Source organism: Hyperoodon ampullatus (assembly GCF_949752795.1).
Source record: "Hyperoodon ampullatus genome assembly, chromosome: 1".
NCBI classification, from domain to species: domain Eukaryota; kingdom Metazoa; phylum Chordata; class Mammalia; order Artiodactyla; family Ziphiidae; genus Hyperoodon; species Hyperoodon ampullatus.
This window is the reverse complement of record NC_136914.1, coordinates 217727585-217751617: the sequence shown is the minus strand read 5'-3', so window position 1 is coordinate 217751617 and position 24033 is coordinate 217727585. Positions and strand designations below refer to the sequence as shown.

The window sequence follows — 24033 nt, the reverse complement described above, 5'->3', positions numbered from 1 at the left end:
AAGGAGCCTTGGATCCTGGCCTTTGCCATGGCCCTCAGGCTTCTGAGGGTGGGGAGGGAAGGACAGCATTGGAAATACTTTTTTTTTTTTTAATTTTTTTTTTACAACTTTAAAATGGAGTTTAGGGGAAGAAGAGGGAGTGGGGGACGGGTGCCAGAGAGCATTGAACTTTCTCCCTGATGGCCAAAGGCGAAAATAAAACGCCTTCACCCCACGTGGAAAGCATGTCATTTCAGCTTTGGATTTGAGTATTAAGGACTCCAGGAACAAGTGGACAAATCACCCCACCCCCCGCCAACCCCCCGGCAGTGACAGCACCAAACCCATGGGTGTACGAGGGGATTGCTCGCCGGGCAGGGGTCCCCGTCTCTGTCCGTGTTCGGGCTCTTTCTGGATTTCTGCTCTCACCCTGGCACGGCGTCCACCTCGGTGGGGGTCCTGTCCAGGAAGCAGGAGCACTGTCCAGGTGACAGAACCTTCTGTGTGGCCTTCCCTGGTGCTTTGGGACAAGGGCTGACCTGAGCTTTATCTTCTTGCTTGCTCTCTGCCAGCTGCCCTCAGGTCTTCTCCCCTATCCCCTGGGGGGAGCGCACCCCATCCCCCATCCCCAGAAGGGGAGGTGATCTTCCATCAGGGGTGGGGACGTCCCCATCTGTGCCTGGCCCCAGCAGCCTCTGCAGCGCCCCGCTGATCCTTGCCTGAGGGCTGGAGGTGGAGGCTGGTTTTCTTCACTCTTTGTGTCTGTCCGTGTGGTGTGAAAGCATGTCTGAGGTCTAGGTGTGCAGTTGCATTCTAGAACTGCAATTCATGGACAGTTATGTGTTCTTTCAGCCCTTTTCATGTAGGAACTAAACCAGGTGCTTGAAGCAAATATGAAATCCCATTAATAAAATTTTCTGTTGCAGTAAAGGATTCATGTTTTTTCCTCCTGGTACCCAGCTGAAATAACATGGTGGAGGGCTTTGAAGAGGAGGTCGGATGCATGTTAATTTAGGTCTTTAATGGCCTTGTCTCCTAAGACGGGTTAAAAGATTTATTAGGCTTGAAATGCACTTGATCGAGACAGGGATGAAACCTTCACGGAGGGGCCCTCAAGGCTGGTTAAGTTTCTCACTGTCTATATGGATGAATATGCGTCTGTGAGGGAGTCCTTTTCTGGAGCAGCAGACTCGGAATAGTCTCAAATTGAAGCACCATGTGGATATTTTCCTTTGCAGAAAGGGGAACGCTAATCAGTCGCGCGGTCTGGGATCTGGGGAGGGCGGGGCGTCTTGTATAACGACTTTGAGTTGGGGAGACCTGGCAGGAAGACCCCCTTCTCTGTTTTCACTTCGAGTCCCACCGCCAGCAGCCTGAGGGTTGGCTCCCAAGGTCACGACATTAAGCAATTTACAGTCCTGGCGTCCAGCCCCCAGATGTGGGGCTGCTGAAACCTGAAACCTGCTGGGCCACAGCTGTGATGGCCAAAAAAAAAAAAAAAAGGTAGGGAATGCAACTTAGCTGCCAACTTGAGTTTTCTGCTCCGCAGGCTGCCTGTCTCCCCGAAGGGGTGTTGCTCGGCTGCCTGCGGGCCCGCCCCCTGCCCACCTGGGTCTCCACCTTCTTCTTTCGCTTCCCTGCACACAACTAGAGGCGCATGGTCAGGGGATGATCACAGTCCAGCCCCGGTGGGGCCAGTCCTCCCCATCAGAGAGTCCTGGTTTTGTGGAACCTTCTGGAACCCCTAGGGCCATCTCATTTTCTGTGCTCAAGCAGGAGTGAGGTGAAATCAATAATGTGACTGTGTTCATTTCCAAGGGCTGTCGTAATAGATTATTGTAAACTGAGTGGCTTAAAACAACAGACATTTTTTTCTCTCACAGCTCAGGAGGCCAGAAGCCTGAAACTGAGGTGTCGGCAGGGCTGTGCTCCTTCTAAAGGCTGGAGGGAAGACTCTTTCCTGGCCTCTTCCAGCTGCTGGTGGCCCCTGGCAGTCCTTGGTGTTCCTTGGCTTGTGGCTGCATCACTCCAGTCTCTGCCTCTGCCTTCACGTGGCCTTCCTCTCTCCGTGTGTCTCTCTGTGTGTTCTCTCCTTTTCTTATGACAACTCTCCTTGGATTTAGGCCCACCCTAAGTCCAGGATGATGTCATCTTGAGATCCTCCGCTAACCCTATTCCCAAAGAAAGTCACATTCTGAAGTTCCAGGTGGACCTACATTTGGGGGGGTGCACCATTCAGCCTACTATACTGACCTTTGGGGATGTTTATTTCCCACTTAGGCACACAAGCACTCGTTAAAGGACGTATTTGGGATCATTATTTTTAGTTTACGTGCATTTTAAAAATTCTGTGTTCAGCCACTTAACACTCACGTACATTTTTCCATGTTAAACTCCTATGCAATCTTCATGTTTAACGACGGCCTCTTGCTCTGCCATATGAGTGGCAGGATAGCCTGGAGGTTAGGAGTGTGGGCTCGAGAGCCGGATGGCCAGAGTTTGCATCCTGCATCCTTTTTACATTCTCTTTTACTCACTGTTATGGGCTGAATTGTGTCTCCCCTCAAATTCATGTGTCAGACACCTAAGCCCCAGTACCTCAGGATGTGACTGTGTTGGGACATGGGGGTCTTTAAAGAGGTGACTAACGTTAAATGAGGTCCTTGGGGTGGGCCCTACTCCAGCCTGACCAGTGTCTTTATAAGGAGTGGAGATTAGGACATAGACACACACAGAGCAGAGACCGGGTGACCCTGGGGAAGATGGCCACCTACAAGCCAGGAGCAACCAGCGCTGCCATCACCTTGGTCTTGGACTTCCAGCCTCCAGGACTCTGAGGAAAGAAATTTTTGATTTTCAAGCCACCCAGTCCTTAGTACTTGTCATGGCAGCTGAGCTGACAATATACCAGCCACTGGGGCAAAACACCGAATCTCCAAGTCCTCCGTCCTTCCCCTGTGTGACTGGGGTCCTCGGGTTCGGTGAGGATTAGAGAGGGTGCTCCATGCATTGCCTGGCGTGTGGTTTGAAGGTGCTCTTTGTGGGGCTGCTACCACCCTGAATTGTTTTGCCAGCCCTCTGTCATTGCTCGGTGGGTGGAGTCTGTTCACCCACTGGGTGAATGTTTGTTGGACCTCCGTCATGGCCATTTGCCCCGTGATAAAGAAGGCTGTGGTCAGCAGCTGGGTACCTGGTCTTTGGCCACTTTCTTTCTTTTCTTTTCTTTTTTAAATTTATCAATCACTTTGTTTTTTAAACTTTTATTTATTTTTATTTTTGGCTGTGTTGGGTCTTCTTTGCAGCGTGGGCTTTCTCTAGTCGCGGCGATCAGGGGCTACTCTTTGTTGCGGTGCATGGGTTTCTCATTGCGGTGGTTTCTCTTGTTGTGGAGCATGGGCTCTAGGCGCGCGGGCTTCAGTCGCTGTGGCAACGCGATCTCAGTAGTTGTGGCTCGCAGGCTCAGTAGTTGTGGCGCACGGGCTTGGTTGCTCCGCGGCATGTGGGATCTTCCCGGACCAGGGCTCGAACCCGTGTCCCTTGCATTGGCAGGCGGATTCTTAACCACTGCACCACCAGGGAAGTCCTGGCCACTTTCTTGAAAGAGATTTTTAGGACATTCTCTATCCTCTAAGCCATCTTCACTGGGCACCAACCACGAGGGGCCCTGGGATGGGAGCTGCCTATTGCCATGAGCTCCTAGGCCAGTGCCCAGGAGACCCTTTGCCGGTGGCAGTGAAGACCCCGTGCAGAGATACCAGGCAGCTCACAGCCCCAGAAAATGAGACTCTTGGAGTCAGCGTCCCTTTTCTTCTTCAAATCTGTCCCAGTCTGATGGCTGCAGCCGCCACCCCCTGACTCGGTGGCACCAGGAGCTGCACCTGGAAGCAGGTGGGGCTCGTGGAGAGGGCAGCCCCAGCCTGAAGGCCTTCACGGGCATCTCACGCCCGCCCATGGCAGGGAGCAGCCCGTCGGCTCTTGTTAAGTAGCTCGCAGCCCCCTCCCCTCACGCCTGCTGACGCCAGGAGTGCCAAAGGGGCAGCCGAGCCTGCGGTGTCCTGGCATCTCCTGGAGGCCGAGCGAGTCCTGCCAGCCGCTCGGCTGAAGCCCCCTCCCCCCTCCCTCCCCCACTGCCTCCGGCCTGGCCCAGGTGCCTCCAGCCCCAGCCTTTTTGCTTCTCTTCTTTGAAGAGCCACAGCAGGCAAACAGGATGTTCCACTCCCACACGTGGGGACTCAGACGAGACACTTGGGTCGAACCGCATCCTGCTGGCGGAGCTGGGTCCCACCCGCTGCGGACCTGGTCGGGATGGGGTGCGGGGCTGGGGGCCAGGAGGGGCACTCGCGAAGCTGGTTTCATTAGTCACTTTTCGAGCATCGTTCCAAACTGTGAACTTGCTGGGCATCTCAGAGTTCCCTTTGGGGGCTCTTGTGCCTGGAAGGGCCGAATAATGCAGGTGGTGAGGGATGGCGACACCTGCACGAAATGATAATGGCATTCCTCATCCCCCGCCTCACCCCTGGCTATGTTTCTTGTATTTTCTGGGAGGTTTTTTTTTTTTTTTTTTAATGACTAATTTCTCCAAACCTTAGCAAATCAGTCTAGGATTACAAGATGGCCACAAAATAGATGGCTGCCATGGAGAGGCACAAGGTGGGAGCTTACAGAGGCGTGGTCTTTCTGAGCAATGAGATGAGACTGGAAGGACACCCAGGGAAGGGCAGGCAGTAGCTTAAGAGTTTAAAGAAAACCCAAACTCTGCTGAAAGCAAAATGATTTAAGCGGTTCTCCCATGGTTGTAGCCGTCTTGGGAAAATGAAGCCGTCAAGGCTGAGGTCCAGCTCTCCCAGCCCTCAGGTAGATGTTCTGAGTCCCTGGACACCATCAGACATTTCGTTTACAAAGTAGTTTGTGTGCCTGTTGAGAGAGGACAGATTTAAAAGACGTTTTACCGCCCACCTGAGAACCCTGCCTGGCAGTGAGGAACATTCTAGACGCCTCTGGAACTTTCCACTTGTTGAGCCCATTGGTAGTGCAACAAGTGAAGGCACCAGGGTGCGCAGGGCGGATTTTCGGTCTGCAGAATGCCCTGAAAGTTCCGTTGAAAGGTCTGAGAGAGATGGAGAGAGATGTCTCGAAAGAGACTGTATCCCTCGACCACCAGAAAGGGCTTCCCTTTTGCTTCTCCTCTTCCCACCCCTTTGCAGGGCAAAGGAGGAGGGTGGTGGCAAAAGATGGGGTGGGAGGAGAGGGGATGCTGGGAAGAGGGACCGTGGCTGAGAAGAGAGGGGGCGACTCTCTGAGGACTTGGGGAGAGGCAGGCGGCAGCCCTCTAAGCTGTCAGGGTTTCTCCCCTTGCATCTGATGAGCATATACCTTGGAATAATTTCTTTCCCAGAGATGCACTCCTGGAACCGTGTGAGTAAGCAGGTGTTTGCATTCCGCAGCTGACCACTATTTTCTTTAATTAAGGCCTGTTCCCGAAGCCTCTGCCCGCCAGGACTACCGTTTCACTTCCCTGACCTACATTGAATAAGCCCCATTTTGTTTCTGGGCATAATAATAGGTGTGTTTGAGATCTTGGATGCCAGACTTCCGGGGGTCTTAGCAATATTGACACTGTCTGATATGACAGTGACAGTGGCCTTTACACTGTCGTCTCTACAGAAATGGTTTCTCTTCTGCTATCTCAAGTTCCTGGAGCAATACATCCCTGTATTATCTACCCAAATAAAGTGGAAATTCTTAAAGGACCTCTTGATACAAGGGTATAACTCAGTGCTGTGCGAACCTATACTTCCGTGGAAGAGACAGATAGGTTTGCTTCGTGTGACTCTCTAAGCTCTTATATTCCATTGAGATAATTTCACAATGACCCAAAACATCCAGGAAATCCAGCTTGTCTAGCACACGACTTACTTAACTTTCTTTGTGTGTTTGGCATGTATTTTCCTCAGCACATGATAGGTATTTAATAAATATTTGATTGGATGATTCATAGCCTGATTAGCCTCACCCTTCAGATTTTCTTCCTTTTCCCCTTAGATCTTCAACCTTATGAAGTATGACAGCTACAGCCGCTTCTTAAAGTCTGACCTGTTCTTAAAACACAAGCAAACTGAGGAAGAGGACGAAGATCCACCCGATGCCCAGACTGCAGCTAAAAGAGCTTCGAGAATTTATAATACATGAGCCCTCAAGACACTGGCAGGACTGGCAGCTTTCAGAAGTGAAGGAACTCACTCTCAGGACCATGCAGGGTTTATAACCTCTTTGTTACCTGCAAGGACTGAAATGTGCAAAACCCTTCCATGGAATATGTGTATTTTATTACCTGCTTGACCAGTAAGTTTTGCATGATGGCTAATCTTACATAAAAAGACAAATAGCTTTGAAGTTTTAGTTCTCACACACACACAAAGGGGGAATAGTCCTTAAAACACTGGACAGTTTGAGTATTTTACAGCTTGATTAAACTTCATGGGAGGCCACCAGGTGAACTTAGAGCCACCTCTTACCTCTGAAGTCTTTGCCCTGCCTCTGTGGGTGGGTCACATGTGTCCACTTGGTGAATCAGCTCAAGAATGAATTGATCTGACAAACTCAGGTCACTGGGGGTTTGTCTGTCAGGTACCTCTCGGGTTAAATACTTCTAGGGAGTAAGTGCAGTGCTGGGAAAAGAAAATTCATCACAGCCTCTAAAGATATGGGGAGCTGCGTGTGGGTATCATCAGAGGGCTCTTATTTCTCGCGCGTGGGTTTGTCCTGGTTTGGCCCGTAATCCGTGACATTTCATGCAACAAAGATAAATAGTTCATTTTGACAGAAACAAGATCTCAACCAGGAAGAAAGACAAATGGGAGACTGTTCAGGGTCCCCATGGTGATGCAAGGTGGTGCTGAATGGGATGGTGGCACCGGCCCATACTGATGATGGAGTTGGGGGGATGTTCCCTTCTCTTGCAGCCCATTTGGTGAAACCCTTTCTTCTTGATGCCTACCCCTTGCTAGACTTGTTAACTCTGGGCTTGAGACTTCAACCAGAGGAAGGAAATGCTGTCTTTGGAAGTCCCCTCTTGGGTGAAGAGGCTGTGAGTGAAATCCTGCTGGGCCCAGGTACCCCCCGCAGAGCCCGAGGTCAGGCACAGCCCCCTTCTGCTCATTGTTCCTGCATCTGCTGCTGCCAGACCTTCTCCAGCATGTTTGCCAAACCTTAAGCTCCTGTTTGTACAAACAAAGCAACCAGACTCTTACTTGAGAGCCTTCCAAGTCAGACGTTCCCATTTGCAAAATTCCCTGCTGGTGAGCATGACTGTATGATTTATCAATCAAACTGGGACACTTGAGAGAGAAGGGGAGTGAGCTTAATCATCATGCTGGGATAATAGGCCTCAGCTGGTTCTGTTCTCGGTGAAACCAGTTTTCACAGTCACCCTGCTGACCACCCTCTCCTAGGGCGACCACTTGGGCAGGTCCCCGGATTCTCATTGTCCATTCGCTGTGGTCGAATGCCCCCTGCCCTTCCATCTTGGACCTGGGGAAGGGATGGTCTTAGGAAGCCATTCACTGCTGCCAACCAAACCACCCAACTGAGCATTCATCAGAAAGAGCAAATGCTTGATCCCCCCGACGGGGTTTTCTGCCTCCGCCAGGTCATCCCCGACATGCCTTCTCTCTGCCTGGGATGAGATAGTAATCCTGAGAATGACACCCAAGGGCCCTGTCATCTGGGAAATTCAGTCCATCTTCAAGCAGAGCAGATTGATGCACTTGAAAGAGTAAGGAATAAAAGCAACGTGGGTTCTCTAGCTCAACTTGCAGTTTACCTGCCAGAAAAGTGCAGGGATGCAGACCCACACCCCCACTGCACTGTCGCAGATGCAGGATAATTTCAAGGTGCCAGGGAACTGAGCGAGCTGCTTGGTGCTCTCTTTTGAGAGCCTGTGCTGGGCGGATCCCAGAGACTGCAGGTGGGCTGGGAACCCTCTTCCTGGCTTTTACCCTTTTACCCCTGGGTTCAGAGGCCCTTTGAGGTGGTGAGCTCTTCATAAGCACATAAAGGAAACAGCCAGAGTTAGCTGGAGGACTGTCTGCCAGAAGAAAGCCTCTGGCTTAGGAGCTGCCTGAAAAGCTGAATGCGGGTGGGAGGGTGAGCTGCTTATGTTCAGCCACGGCTTACTTCTCACAGCACTTCCCCCAGCTTGCTCTGGCCAGGCTGCCTGCATCCCTGCCAATCGCGGACCTGAGGCAGGTACAGAATTCAGCTTCCTAAAGCCATTGCAGAAGTGAGACAGAAGTGTAGGGAATCTGTGTAGCCAGACCGATGCTTCTACCCAGCTTTTCACTTTCACCCTTTGTCCATCCGTCCATTTATTGATTAATATTTAAATTGTGTCTGCAATGTGCTAGGGATTGTGTTAGGTGCCAAGGTTCAATGGGAGTAGTATAGCAGCCATGACGATTCATGCTCCAGTTCACAGGTGTTCTAAAACGTAGGTTTTGTTATTATTCAGGTACGGTGAGCCCAGCAGATCAGGAGACGACTATCATTGAAAGGATAGTTTCTAAGAGAAGGGAGCAAGTCACACCATGCAGGGCCACATGGGGAATCACCAGGGTCGGTCAGAAGGTGGAGAGAGTGAGGGAAACGTAGACAAAAGCCTTTATTGTGGTTTCCTTGGAAAAGGCAGGGCAAAGGGTAGGTTTGGCTAGTTTGTATCATTTCCGTGGGCTCTGGGGCTTAGGGACTGTCCCTAACTGGTACCTGGGCCTGAGTCATTCGGGCAGGTGGCCCAGAGTGTGAGAGCCCCATAAAGAAGGGACCTGGGGATGTGAGCTCTGCGTCTGTCAGTTGTTTTCTGTCTCTAAGAATCAGCTAGCATTGAGAGGGGAAGTCCCTGAGCGCCAGCCAGGACCCAGAGGTCAAAGCATCAGAGTAAAACACGCTTATGACGACAGTCTGCAGGGTCTCAAACTCTCAACCCACAGGCCATAGATGTTGTGTTTGATGGGGCTTGTGTCTGAAAGCTTTCAGTGCAATTGCCTTGGGCAGAGCGCAAATGTAATCTCCAGTTGGCTACAGGCCCCATCATTCCCTATTGCCTTCTAACAGGCCATTCACATTTTACATTTTCTGCTGGCTCTACAGTTTGTGCCCCGATCTCCATCTCCTGTATGCAGAGAGCACGGCCTTGGTGACATTTTCCTCTGTGACTTTTCAGTCATTAATGATACCTCCAGATCCACTCTGCTGACCCGCCCAGCTTTCTCAGAGTCAGTTGCGGTTCACACTCCTGCACCATCTTGGCTTCTCAATCACAGAACTCCCCTCCAAGGCAGGGCGGGGGTCACCTCACACTTGAAGAACACCTTTCCAAAGGCTTCTTTCCCATTGCTTCATACACAAAACCTTAAAAAGTGGGAGAACATCTATTTCTCCCATTTTAGAGATGGGAAGACCAAAACAAAGGACATGACTCACACGTGCTTGTGAGTGGTGGAGTCTGAGGCTGGAACCAAACCTTCCACCTCCCGACCCCAGCTCCCTTTTTGGTTCATCCTCTGCCTGGACAGGGCCCCAGGGAGACCCGGGGCTGGGGTGAATACTGGCATTTTGGTAAAGATGCTCCTTTACTCGTACAACAGATGCTTAATGAGCACCTACTACATCCCAGGCCGAATACTAGCTATAGGAATGTAGGGGGATTAAAGAGTGAAGCATGGAGAATTCCCTGGCAGTCCCGTGGCTAGGACTCTGCACTTCCACTGTAGCAGGCATGGGTTCGATCCCTGGTCAGGGAACTAAGATCCCACAGGCTGTGACGTGCAGCCATAAAATAGACAAAAGTCATACTATACACAGTTCAAAAAAAAAATGAAGAATGGAGCATCAACCCTGCCAGCAGCTGGTTGGGAGATGAGATGGGGTTTTTAACCAAAAACTCCTCTGTAAGAAGGAAAGTGACCAGCCCCTGGGATAGTGACTGAGGGGACAGGACTGGCTGGTTGTGTTCATCTCTTAAGTTTACACGCTCAGTCGTTTTGCTTTTTCCCTAAATATCAGGGGGTTAATTAAGCTTCATGTTGACGCTGGCGGTGAAGTGATTTCATTCGAAAAACATGAGAATGAGTACTCTCTGTTCTTATGGGGATAAGCTTTTTTAATTCCAGTCTCAGGTTAACTCCAGAGAATGAAGAATTAGATAACTACATTTCCCATTACGATTTTGCTCATATGTCCTTTCATGTGTTAGAGTCGGGAGCTGATGAACTGGTACCCAACTCCCAGGTCCCCGCTCTGAATTTGTGAGCACACTGTTTATACGCTTGGCAAGTGCAAGCAAGCGCAGTCATGACTCGCATTCTGTCATTATTTACTTTCATTCTGGCTGCGGATGTTCTAGAACTTGCATTTATTTAAGTGCTAAATGGTCTTGTTGTACCATTAGCTTCCAGGGTTTTAAAACTGTGTTTCTTCTCATACACTGCAGTGAGCACTGTGAAAGGGCTGATGCCTGGGCGGGGAGGGGAGAAACTTCACACACTGATGGGGGCAGAGGTAGAATCTCTGTCGAAATGGTCCCCAAATGGTTCTCCTTGGATTCCCACAGGCACTGCAAACTTTGCAAGTTCAAAGTTGCTGAAGCAGAAACCTGGGGGTCCCTCCTTGGGGCCTCTGAGCGAGGGTCTTGCAGGGTACACTGGCTGGGTGCTTGCACGGGCATTCACAGTGTTGCATCCACCTGGAGAAAGGGGGGACCTTTTCCCAACTCCCAGAAAGCCACTGGGTCGAGAGACCTGGAAGTGGCCTGAGGGTCTCCCCTTTCCTGACTTCTAGTCTGATCCATCAGCAAGTCCTCTAAATTCTGCTCCAAAATCAATCTTGAATGCATCCACCCTTCCCACCTCCACGGCCCTGGGCCCTGACCGAGCTGCCTCTCTCGTGTGTTGCGCGATGGAGCCTCCGCACAGGTCAGTCCTCCTCACTGCACACCCCCTCCCCATCTTCAGCCAGCATCCACCTTTTAAAAGCAAAACCCCGACCAGGTTGCTCGCCTGGATAAACCCTTTCTGGGCCTTTCTTTGTGCTCAGAATGAAAGCTCAGATCATGACCATGGCCTCAGGACTGCAAAGCCAGGAGAGCTGAGCCCCGCCCCAGCTCACCTTCTGTCTCTCTACAGCTCACTTCAGATGTGAGCAGGGCACAGACGCTGCTTCCTGCAGCCTCTGCAGGAAGGCTGCCTCCTCCTGACCTTGGCTCCTTCCTGTCTCAGGCCAAATGTCAGCTCCTGGGAGAGGTCTTTCCCGAGGACCCCATTAAGCATCCCCCTGCCCGCTTCCCAGCGCCTTCAGAGCCCTGGCACGTGGCTATTTCTCTGTTACCAGCTCATGACCTCTCTCCCTAAGGACAGGGACGGGATGTGTTTCACGGAGTTCCCAGAGGTGAGTCTACTGCCTGGCCCCGAGCAGCCACGTGGTAGGCCCTCCATAAATGCTCCTTGAGTGAGCAAAGGAATGTCAAGTGGGTCAGGATCTCAAAGTTTGGTTGGTCTCGTTCACAGCCTGGCATGCCAGTGTTGCCCTTTGGTAATGGTCAACCCTTGTGATTGCAGAATTGGGAGGCCCGCCACTTCCTGAGCACCTCCCACGTGCCAGGCATTGGGCAAGGCACACTGCAGACGGTGTCGAACTTGGGCAGTGGGTGTGCCTTCCACTCTATCAAAGGGGCCTGACCTTTGGAGGCATTGAACCTGCACCAGGTCACCATGGCTCATGGTTGGTGCTGCAGGATTGGAACCCAGGTCTTTTAGACCCCTCTGCACAGCCCCTCCCAGCCCACCATCTTTCTCTATACCAGGCTGGGCCAGATTTCAGCTCAGACAAATCTTTGGCCATTCCAGCTAAAATATGGGACTCTCTTTCTGCTGTCTCAGGGACAAGGCCACCACCCAGCTGGTCTTGACCCATTCTTCTTTTTCCCTCGCAGGATATGCAGAGAGTACTTTGCCCCAGCAAGGGAGGTAGAGTCAAATGCTCCTTTAAAAAGTCTGGTTTGGTATTTGCAACCAGTTTTTTTCCCCAGTTAGTGATATATCATGACCATCTTTCCATGCCAGTAAACATAATTATACACCATCCAAAAAAAAAAAAAAGTCCAGTTTCAAGATTATCTAGGGAAGATAAATGTTTCCCTTGTGCTAATTCCAGCACAGTTTATATGCTATTTTGCAACGTGGGCAAACTGTTTCCTTCTTATTTAAGCCTTTAAACTCTCTGTTTTTTAAACTGTTATGGCATACAGATCGCCTAAGAGTAACAGATGTCTGCTTGATGGAGATGTTCCCAGGAAAAGAATTTGCTGCTTCTTGGTCTTCAGAGGAAGGATGCCTTTGCAAGTATGTGGCTTTTGGTCCACATGTCACCCCTCTTACCCTCGTAAGAAGAATGGGGGAAGAAATATAGTGCCACTGGCTGCCTTGTAAATATTTGTATTTACAGATCCTGGTGATTAGAGAGGTGAGACCCTGGTCTCCCAGGAGGGCTGTTCTTCCCCTCCTGGAGGCAGTATTTCTCTGAATTTTCTTAGGTGGTTAAGGTCATGGCCCATCTGGAGACATGAAAATGTGGGTCCACGTCTACTAAATTTGCAGCTTTCCCCAGAATCTTAGCAGTGGAAGAATCTCTCTCAATTATTTTTATTATTATTATTACTTTTTTACTATTGACTAGCATGAGAATTTTGATTAAGATCATGTCACGGAGTTTGACTGCCTAAATTCTAACCCAGCTCCAATGTTTATTAGCTGTGTGATCTTGGGCAAGTCACATATCTTTCCAAGCCTAAATTTCCTTACCTGTTAGATGGGGATAACATTGACTCAATGAGATTTAATGAGATAATACATATAATGTACATAGCACAGTTCCTGGCCCATAGGGGGGTCAATAAATATTGATGATCCAGAGTCATGTAGTCTGTTCAAGGTCACACAGGAAAGATGTAGCAGATTCCTAGTCTGGGCTAATTCCTGACTCCTTGGCTGGGGCTCTTCCTCTATGTCATTTGAGTGAACACAGGAAAAGCCCCAGGGCCAGGGAGCTGGATCTGAATACTGCTCAAATGATTGATGTAGAAAGTGAGTGGGTCTCAGAGCAGGAGAGGGTCAGCACCAGAGGACATGGAAGGCAGCTGGGGGTGGGGTGGGGGAAGGGGAGACTAGGATGGGCCTGGGATTGGGTATCAAGGCCGGGAGGGGGTTCCGTTGCCAACCTGGAGCCAGGTTCCTAGTTCAGCCAAGTGGCCAAGTTAAAGGGCAGGAAGTCTGAGAGAGGGTCTCTGACAGAAGGGGTTGGCTTCTGACCAGGGAAAAGCAGTGAAAACAGGGAACTGGTGGTCTCTTCTGGAGCGCTTTTGCGTCTGAAGGAAAGGGAAGGGAATCCACTAGATGGCCTCTGGGGAGCTGCTCGTATCCTAGGCGACTTTCCCTCGGCCTGCGAGAATGATGGTTTCCCCGGGAGGAGCTGCCCTCCTGCTTTCCAGGATGTCCCCGACTCTGCTTCTGCGAAAGGAGGGAACCCGGCACAGGGACAGCTTTCCTGAAGTTCCCGGCTCGGGCTCACGGGGGAGCTGCTGAGCCATGGAGAGAGGGCGCAGCTGGGCTCTCTGCGGGGAGGGGCCGGCAGCGGGGGAAGACCCTACCAGGCCCTGGGCACCACACCCACCCCCGGGGAGGGGTCCCCACCCCACCCCCCCACCCCCCCAGAGGCGCCCTGCGGTGCCCCTTCCCCAGGTCCAGTTGTAAAAGGGTCTTTGTGCTAATCACCTTCCGAGAGCCCGGGTCTGGGGATGGGGCAGCCCTGGAACTGCCAGGTCCATGCCCGCTGACCAGGGCCACCGCCCTGGCTTCTAGGTGTGAGTGGCAGGAAGGTGGGCACCCTTCCTAGCCGCCACGGTCCCACAGCTGTTTAGGCAGGACGATGAGGCACTTCCTGCATTTACACTGGGGTTTCTTTTGCCTCTTCCCCCCGCCACCCGCCCCACTCCCTCCAGCCCCCCACCTTGGCCTCTCCTGGCCCCAAAGACCCAGACAGGCCATCAGGAGAGGACTGTTTTGTTCATTTCATTCATTTCTAAAGTCACTGTTAATTTTCTTTTAAGCACTTGGAAACAATGTTTTGATGTGAGTTTATTAAGGAGCTGCAGGACTTTGTACATTAAACTGCCTGGTACAAAAGCTGCATTAGCAAAGAGATCGAGAAATGACTAGCTTTGTGCACAGAGGCTTGAAGGTTTAAAATTGTTGAGATGTTAAATTTCTCATTGGTGGATTTTAAAAGTATATCTCCAAACCCTCATCTTTTATCTCTGGTGTTTGTTCTGAAATGTCGTTATTTCTGAAGCCTCCAAGATAAGAGGTTAAAATTTCACTCTTCCCCCCATCTCTCTGGGCTGCATTATTATTTTACGGGTAAGGGGATGGCTGTTTTTTTTTAATTGAGGAATAATTAATGTTCAGTAAATATACAGATCTCGAGTGGGCAGCTCAGTGACTGTCCACATCTGTTTACACACATGGAATCACTACCAGGTCCAGCTACAGAACAATGCCAGCATCTGGGGGACAGCTTTTAAGGGGCATCTTCTCAAGAAGCTGTGCTTTTCATCCTACCTTCTGTATTTCCTGTCTCGACTCTCACGGATGGAGATCTCGGTACCCTGTCCCCAACTCCTTGTCCAGCTGTGTGGAGTGAGAATAAAGTGGCCCCTCCTTCATGCACAGAACTCTTTGAGACTTTCCTCTGATTTTTTTCATTAAGAAAATTAGTTACTTTGCAAAATAGTTACCAGCCAAGGTGCCATTCTGCCTTTGTACAATTTTGTGGCAAAGTTGGGAGGAATTTCAGTGGATTCGTCCATATCTTTACATCACTGCTTCTTCAGTGCTGACCAGTTGCATTGCTCAGTTTACCACTAACCCGTTACTTTATGAAAACTACTTATAGGAAGAGTTTCAAGACATTCAGAAAAGTAAAAATACGATTACAATAAAACCATTGTCTATATTTAATCATTGTTAATAATTACCACTAATTATTATTAATAATTATTAGCCATGTTTCCTCTATATGTTTATATTTTTTTTGCCAAACTATTTTAAAGAAAATTAGATGTAATGGTTCACCTAAAGTAATAACATTTATTATACTTAGTAAACTGAACAATTATTCTCAATATCATCTAATACCAACTCCGTATTAAAACTTCTCAAACGACAGGACATTTTGAAGTGTCCTTTTTTCAAACTAGGATCCAATCAAGGAGCTAGCATTGTAATGCCTCTCTGTAATTTAGACCAGTCTCCCAATCTTTTTTATTTTTTGTTTAATGGCATTGCCTTTTTCGAAGAAACCAGGCTAAGTATAGTATAAAATGCTCCACATTCTTGACTTGTTTTATTGTTTCTTCATGGTGTCATTTACCTTGTATTTCCTTTACTTCTGAGAATAAATTAACATTATGTGTGCTGACCTTTCTCCTTAGTCCAGAGGCCCCTGAATTTTCTCAGTTCACGATGCCCTTGGAGTCTCATAAATCTTTTCAGAGTGTTCTTAGGTTAAGCAAACAAACCCCAAACTAACTGTTCCATTTATTAAACAGGTCCAAACAATTTAATAAGTATTTGTGTCCTAACAACTTCATAGTTGATTTTAAAAATCACACACATACATCAAAATTTAAAGAGAGTATTTCTATTTCATTCAAAAATTACCAAAATTACTTACTAATGGAATGTGTGCACCTGTGGGCTCCAGCCAGCTTCTCAAACCTTGGAATCAGATTGATGCCACCACCCTTAGATCCTTTCCCATAGTGATTTTCATGCGGTACTTTCTTTTTATCACAACAACCACCGAAAACCCAGCTTTAGAAAGATATGGCTCCATCAGAAGGAATGTAGCATGATCTAGTATTGAAACCATGAACCACCTTGAGTTAATTCAGTGTCAGCTATCCCTGTGTTTCCCTTGAAAGTGTAAGATATCCTCTGGCAATCCTGTCAGTTTGTGGTGGCCTCTGGGTGCCTAGGTGGGCAGTTTGGGAACCACAGTATGAATCCAGCATCTGCTAACTTCAGCTGCAAGGATTACAAGTGGCCAGAAGACAAAGTGAACGGGCACAGGTTTGTCTCAACTAAATGAACAGAGAACACCAGCTCCTTACCTAGAGCAGTGCTTCCTAACCTCACTGTGCATCAGAAACATCTGGGAACCTTACTGCACTGAACACTCCTGAGCCCCGCCCCAGGGAAACTGACCTGGGGGGTTTCAGGTACCTGTTTAAAAAGGGAGCATCCAGGCTTCCCTGGTGGGGCAGTGGTTGAGAGTCTGCCTGCCGATGCAGGGGACACGGGTTCGTGCCCCGGTCCAGGAGGATCCCACATGCCGCGGAGCGGCTGGGCCCGTGAGCCATGGCCGCTGAGCCTGTGCGTCCGGAGCCTGTGCTCCGCAACGGGAGAGGCCACAACAGTGAGAGGCCCGTGTACCGCAAAAAAAAAAAAAAAAAGGGAGCATCCCTGGTGGTGTAAGTAACCCAAAGACACTGTGTTAGGACAAGTCCTCTGAGGTCATCTCTGACTCAGAGTTCACTCTCAGAGAAGAAAATGGAAAAAGGCAATACAAAGTTTCAACGAACAAGGCCTGGGTCTTAATCCAGCCAATAGAGTGATTCAGTGGCCTTGTGAATGCCCCTCTCTAGAAAACCTGTTCTCTTGAATAGGTGCTGGTTGAATACATCTCATATGACAGTCCCTGAGCTCCAGGCAGTGTGGGACCCAGAGATGAACAAGGCCAGCCCTGCCCTTGAGTTTCTCCAGCCACTGAGAGGAAAGGGACATAAATAATGTATCTCCAAGGCATGACTTAACATCAGGGTGGATTTAAACCCTGTCACTGCAGTTTTCCAGGGATATTGACTCTCCCCTCCCATTCCACACCAAAGAGGCCATTTCCCTCAATCTCAGTAGGCAAAGGGAGTTGAACGCTTTTTCCCCATGAGAATATCAGTATTTCCTTGGTGACTATTTAAACGTCTCAACTGAAATGTTGGGAGCTGGCCTCTCTCAGCAGTCCCGGCTGCGGCCCATGCTCTTGACTTCAGTGCTTTTCCAATTCCCTTCTCGGAAACAACTTCAGCTGTGAATCTGAGAAGAAGCCACTGGAATTCTGGTTGATCAAGGTTAAATCATTCTCCTTCAAAACTTGCATCTCCTCAGACATTTGGGGCATCTCCTGTACAGGAGATGTGGGTATTTCTGGGTCATTTCCTTCCTACAACCTCCCCTGGGAGCTGGGTGTGTGGGGTGGGAAAGTGTGGAGCCTGGACACAGAGGCCAGAGTACCCCTCAGGGAGGGCTTACGTGGGAAGAAGTCAGACATCATCTGCTGAGCCTCAAGTAGGAGGAGAATGCCCCCTCCCTGGAGGCATCCAAGCAGAGGCTGGGCACCCTCCTGTGGGGCGTGGGACAGGGCCTTCAGACATCACCTGCGATTGGACTAGCTGAACCCTGAAGCCTCTTTCAGCTCTGAGAGGCTGCGGGTTTATGTTCTGGAAGATGCTTCTCAAGAAAGGCAGGAACTCAAATCTTCATTTTCACCTGAGGGAAAGCAGGAAATGAGCTTAAAAGGGAGATTTAGGAGAAAAAAAAATCCCCAAAGGCATAATTTGCTTTCAACATTTGCACAAACTCTTAAGTTTGGGCCCCAGAGAGCTTTGAAGACACCATCAAAAGAAACAATCGCCTTGGTATAAAAAATAAATATTAACCCCGGAGTCTTCCTCTGTAACCAGCTGCCCTCAAGAATCCCATCACTGCCAGCTGGATCACCACCTCACACGTAAAAAGGATTCTTTCTAGGCCAGAGAGGCTAGATGGAGCTCCATCCTACAGACAGGTGGGGAAGAGGGGAGAGACGAGCACGGAGGGGTGCCAGGGCGACTGCCGGGGGTGAGCGGAGAGGGCGGGAGAGAAACAGGGATTTTAACAAGTTCCCAGAACTTGGTATTTGGATCTCCTTCAGGGTTTGGAGGAAATAAAAGGAAAACACATTGGGCTGTGCCTCGTCAACTGTGCAGCTGCTCTGAGACTGGAGCGTGTAGGTTCTGGGTTACTTTATTAACCCTTGTTCTTTTTTTTTTTTTTTTTTTTTTTTTTTTTTTGCGGTATGTGGGCCTCTCACTGTTGTGGCCTCTCCCGTTGCGGAGCACAGGCTCTGGACACGCAGGCTCAACGGCCACGGCTCACGGGCCCAGCCGCTCCACAGCACGCGGGATCCTCCCAGACCGGGGCACAAACCCGTGTCCCCTGCATCGGCAGGCAGACTCTCAACCACTGCGCCACCAGGGAAGCCCAACCCTTGTTCTTAATGACAGGAGGCCAGAGGGGTTGCCTCTGTGGAAGAGTTAATGCTCAGTTTGCAGGGTGATTTGCCATTCTGGCTTCCTTAAACAACAGTACCTATCCTATAGATCCCAAAGCACTCACTCTTCCAAGTGATCTCCTTTGAGCCTCGCCAGAAGTCTAGAGGTAAAACACTGGTATCAATATGCCCATTAAGCAGATGGGAAAAGTAAGACTCAGAGGCATGTGACAGCCGCATGAAGAACACAGGGGTATTCAAGCTTAATTTTTCTGACTGTGAATCTGGCGCTTTGCCCCCTGCCTGTCCCGTGAACCCCAGGCTCTCTGACCATCTGAACTTTGGCTTGAGGAGTCATCAAGTCAGTTTGGCTTCGCTGTCCCCAAAGCAACTCTCAAGTAACTTTGGAACACTGGCTGAGTTGTCATTCTGGTTTTTTTCCCCTGCCTTTCTTTGCCTGTTGTAGACACTTTTTAAAAACCCACTGAATTGTTTGTGAAAATGAGTGACAGTACATTTGCCAAAGCATCATGTGGGTGGCGGCATTCTGCTGTCTTCTGCACACACAAAGGAACGATGCCGCTAATTACATCTCTCCCGCCTGGATGTACCTTATCTGCCCCTCAGCGAGGTCCCTATTTATGGTGTTCCCGGCTCAGAAGGGAGAGGAAGAAGGGAGAGGGAGCCTGGGCTTTATTCTCGCTATGCTGTTTACATAGAGTCAAGCAAGGGCGCTGTTGAAGTTTGTATTTCCATTTTGTTGTTGTTGTTGGGAGGCGAGGTAGGAAAGGAGGAACACGGGGTGTTTCTTGGAAGCAAATTGGCTGGGGGAAGGCGACATACATTGCAGCTGAGAAATGAAACCTTCTATGGTTTAACTTGCAGCAAGTTCAAAGGATGTGTTAGGGAAAATTGCAGGTGCTGGTTCTGTGGTATTTGGAGTTTAGATGAAAAAGAAAAGCAAACAAACTGCTGGGCAGCTCATCTCAAGAAGAGACTGGCTTGAAGGTCACCCCCTCCAGCAGGAACCCTCCTTCTGTGGGTCCCAGAGGAGGCAAGGGTGGTGGAAGGGGGCAGAGGGAGCAGAAAGAGGGACAATAAAATATATTTTTTGAGACAACCTCATTCACCCAGCTTTCTTTATGGAAACGGGGTGAGGGAACAGATCAGGCATCTCACTGGAAGATTTTAAGAGATGCCACAGAAGGAAAGAATTTTCTGATGTTCCAGTTTTGCTCAAGTTCAAGCTGTAGAAACCACAGAGTTTCTTCAGAGGTGAAACCAGTTCACTGGACTGGTTTTTTTTCTTTAACTGTAGAAAAAACAGGTTCCAAGATGCTACTCACTGGGCAAAAGTTTATCACAGAGGTCTAGAGAGGGAAGGGGCTGGCTGATCTCTTGATTCCTTCGTTTCGGATGTTGAGAAGCAGAAATCATCTGACCTCCCCCTGGGTTTCCACCCAGCCCCCGCCTCCACTCCCCCACCACACCCCTGTCTCCCCCTGCCTCTGTCTCCCCCTGCCGTCCCCCCCAGTAGAGGCCGGCAGAAAGCATGGGACCCTGATGCCCATTCCCGCATCCTTTCTACCTCACCCTTGGGTCTTTATAGATTTCAATTTCACGCACACCTTGTTTAAGGCTTCCCCATAAACAGATTTGTCTCTGAGGCGTTTTCCTAAAAAAATGAGCCCCCTTGGCTCAGGCTGCCATGCCCTCAGCCCATTGGTTCTCCTTCTTACCGCCGAGCTGGTGGTTTTGCATTGTGTGCCCTCTGCAGTGGCCTCCCTTTCTATTTCGTGGCTGTCAGGGGTCAAGGATCTGGTGGGGCAGGAGTGGAAGCATGAAGGATCCTTGTGCCGATGGATGTGTCCTGTAAGTTGACAGCATCCATGTCACCGTCCTGGTTGTGGTGCTGTACTAGAGTTTTGTAAGACGTCACTGCTAGGGGAAGCTGGATGAAGGGTACATGGGGTCTCTCTTTCTCTCTCTCTATTATTTACCACTGTGTGTGAATCTACAGTTCTCTCAAAATAAAAGACTTCACTTAAAAAAAGAAACAGGGCTTCCCTGGTGGTGCAGGGGTTGAGAGTCCGCCTGCCGATGCAGGGGACACGGGTTCGTGCCCCGGTCCAGGAAGATCCCACATGCCGCGGAGCAGCTGGGCCCGTGAGCCATGGCCGCTGAGCCTGTGCATGCGGAGCCTGTGCTCCGCAACGGGAGAGGCCACAACAGTGAGAGGTCCATATACCGCAAAAAAAAAAAAAAAGAAACAAACAAAGCAAAAACAACCCCCCCACCGTATCTCCATATTACAGTCAATTATGGGAAAATACTTCCAACAATGTACATTTTTGAGAAAGGTGGTTTTCATCTTGTAGCTAGGAGGGCCCACACTGGGCCTTGTCAAAAGGCTGACCAGCCCACAGGCCATACAGGCAGACAAGTTTGGCTCTAGGTCAGTGGTTCTGACACATAGAGCACATCAGAATGATGCAGGGCACTTGTTAAAACAGATTCCCAAGCCCTCCTCCTAGAGTCCCTGTTCTGGGTCCAGGGATCTGCATTTTAACATGTGCCCCAGGAGCATCAGATGGAAACAGATTACTCATTCACGGTTCACTGGTTCCATTCATTACCCAGAGCGGGTGCTTACCTGTGCTTGAGTACATGTATGGGAAGTGCTCACAGGATGTTTGTTTCTAGATTTTTTTCTTTAAAAAATAAACACACACACTTGGGGTTCAGTTTTTTCAGAAGATGTTGCATGATTCTTTTTATGGTCGTGATCAATAGCTAATATTAATCAAGGCCTCGCTGCAGACCAGGTACTAGGCTAAGCACATATGTATATTAGCATTTTAAATTCTACCACAGCCCTGTGGATAAAGACACAGTGGCACAGAGAGTTTAAGGAACGTGTCCAGTGTGTTGCAGCCTGGACATGGTGGGCTCACCTGTAAGACCATTCTCTCTAAATGCTATGGTCTGAATGTTTGTGTTCTCCCGGCTCGCAAATCCATATGTTGAAATCCTAATCCCCAAGGGGGATGGTATTAGGAGGTGGGGGCCTTCCAGAGGTGATTAGGTCATGAAGGTGGGACCCTCATCAATAATTAGTGACCTTATGCAAGGGACCCAGAGAGAACCTGAGCCCCTTCTGCCATGTGGTAACAGTGAGAAGTCAGTAATCTGTAACCCAGAAGGCGGCTGCTGGCAGACTGATCTTGGATTTCCAGCCTCCAGAACTGTGAGAAATAAATGTTTGTTGTTGTTTTTTTAAATTTATTTAATTTATTTATTTTTGGCTGTGTTGGGTCTTCGTTGCTGTGCACGGGCTTCGCATTGTGGTGGCTTCTCTTTGTTGCGGAGCACGGGCTCTAGGCATGTGGGCTTCAGTAGTTGCGGCATGCAGGCTCAGCAGCTGTGGCTCATGAGATTGGTTGCTCCGCAGCATGTGGGATCTTCCCGGATCAGTGCTTGAACCCATGTCCCCTGCATTGGCAGGCGGATTCTTAACCACTATGCCACCAGGGAAGCCCAGTGTTTGTTGTTTACAAACCACCCAGTCTATGGTATTTTGTTATAGCAGCCTAAACGGACTAAGACACCAAACCACAGAGCTCCACTCCCCCAGAGCATGACACCAAATGCCCATTGGCATAGCACTGGGTCTGCTGCAAAGGATCTGGGCTTGGGGGTAGGGCCCTGGGTTCCAGTTCTTGCTCTAACACAGCCAGCCACTGGGCATCAATCCAATCCCATTTGCTAAGCCTCTTAGGCTAGATCACATTTCCCCAAACTTTAATCCTCTGTCTACCAGCTTCATAATGCACTTCATAATACTGAAGAGTTCACTCACTTGTCAAGTGTACTTATTTTTAAAAATTAAATTAAATCACTGCTATAAGTGACCAATCAGTGTCAAATGTCCTAGAAGACAATGTACAGTTGATGGAAACATGACATGATTAGCTCTGACTCAGGTTCTTTTGGCTTCAAGTCTCTAAGCCTGAGGTCTTCTCTCTCTTTTCTGAAAAGGAGAGAAGGTCGGGAGAGAGTGATGTCAGCACTAAACTGGGGTGTTATGGGCTGAACTGTGTCCCCCTGAAATGCATGTGTTGAAATCCGAAGACGTGATTAAGTTAAAATGAGGCCATTAGGGGGGACCCTAGTCCAATCTGACTGGTGTCTTTTTAAAAAGAGGCGATTAGGATGCAGGAGTGCACAGAGGGGAGGCCATGTGATGACACAGGGAGAAGACGGGACGACTGTCTGCAAGCCAAGGAGACAGGAAGGAACCAACCCTGCAGACATCTTGCTCTTGGCCTTCTAGTCTCCAGAACTGTGAGAAAATGAATTTCTGTTGTTTAAGCCCCCTGCTCCATGGGACTTGGTGTGGCAGCTTTCCCTGTAAGATAGCCAGAAAGATTCACAAATTAATGGGGAGGAAATCACTTTCCTAGAATGTTGACAATATTGTTTGTGTCTGAGCACCACCCCAAAGCATCTTATATGCTGGGGAAAGAGTGCACATCTGGTTCAGGGGTCCCCAATTTTTCTAAGGGGGGAGCCTTATGCTCCTCATTTCACATAAAGTGGAGAGGGGTGAAAGTCTCCGTGAAGGTGAGATGGAGGCTGTTCAGCTCCCTAAGGGTCAAGGCGAGGTCAGACAGTGGTGACTTTGGCTTCGCTGGGACTGACTTTACTCCACAGTCTCCTATCCCCTCCCTCCCTCATGTTCATGAGCCTCATTGCCCCCTTCTCTCTGCTCCTTCCCATCAGATGAAAATCGTGCTTTGTCCAAATTTCCCTTGGAAACCCCTGCAGAAAGGCACTGTGTTGAAGACAGACCAGTCTGGTTTCCCTCCAGGGTGGGACAGACTCCTGGGTCTGAGGACAGGTCCTAGCCCAGTAGTCGCCTCTATGGAGGGGCCAGGCTGGGTGAAACATGCACGTCTTTAAACAGCAGACTTACACACAGGGGCAAGATGATCTCCCCAAGTAGGGCAGCAACACTAGCTGATCAGACCCACGTGTCCCCCTTAGGCTCGCTCAGGGAGTATGCTCCTGCATGGGATGGTTCGTGGAATTGCCTCAACTATTAAAAAGGTCACTTCTCTCTCTTGAGCGCGTGGAGTTGAACCTCTATGTTATTTATTTATTTGGTTTTTTTTTTACGGTACGCGGGCCTCTCACTGCCGCGGCCTCTCCCGTTGCGGAGCACAGGCTCCGGACGCGCAGGCTCAGCGGCCATGGCTCACGGGCCCAGCCGCGCCGCGGCATGTGGGATCCTCCCGGACCGGGGCACGAACCCGCGTCCCCTGCATCGGCAGGCAGACTCTCAACCACTGCGCCACCAGGGAAGCCCTGAACCTCTATGTTAAATGAGCTTCCGATGTGACCTCCTTGTACTAAGAGACTCTCAGACTGTGCTTGGGGCTCCTTTCCCCAGCCCGGCCCGGCATCCGTGTGACGGCCTCCCTTTCCCTGTGGGGCCTCCCAGGGCTCTGGGCTGGCCCGCTGTCGCCCACTCTGACACATCCTCTTTTCCTGAGGCATCCCCACCGCATCAACCACAAACTCCACAAGTTACAGGCCATGACCTTCTGGGGCTGGGCCACCTCCGTGGGTCTGTTCCCT

The 24033-nt window shown here is 49.8% G+C and overlaps 1 protein-coding gene across 4 annotated transcripts in view; it reads left to right on the top strand.

Annotated features, from left to right (window-relative positions):
- Positions 1-6168, top strand: part of RGS10 (regulator of G protein signaling 10) — a gene marked incomplete at both ends in the record, with an annotated part of 36886 nt that extends 30718 nt beyond the window's left edge. For all 4 annotated transcript variants that reach the window (XM_079714558.1, XM_079714559.1, XM_079714557.1 and 1 more), the window contains one exon: positions 6022-6168. In XM_079714558.1, the coding sequence (XP_079570684.1) occupies positions 6022-6168 (147 nt within the window). The remainder of the gene's footprint in view (positions 1-6021) is intronic.
- Positions 6169-24033: the final 17865 nt, after the last annotated feature.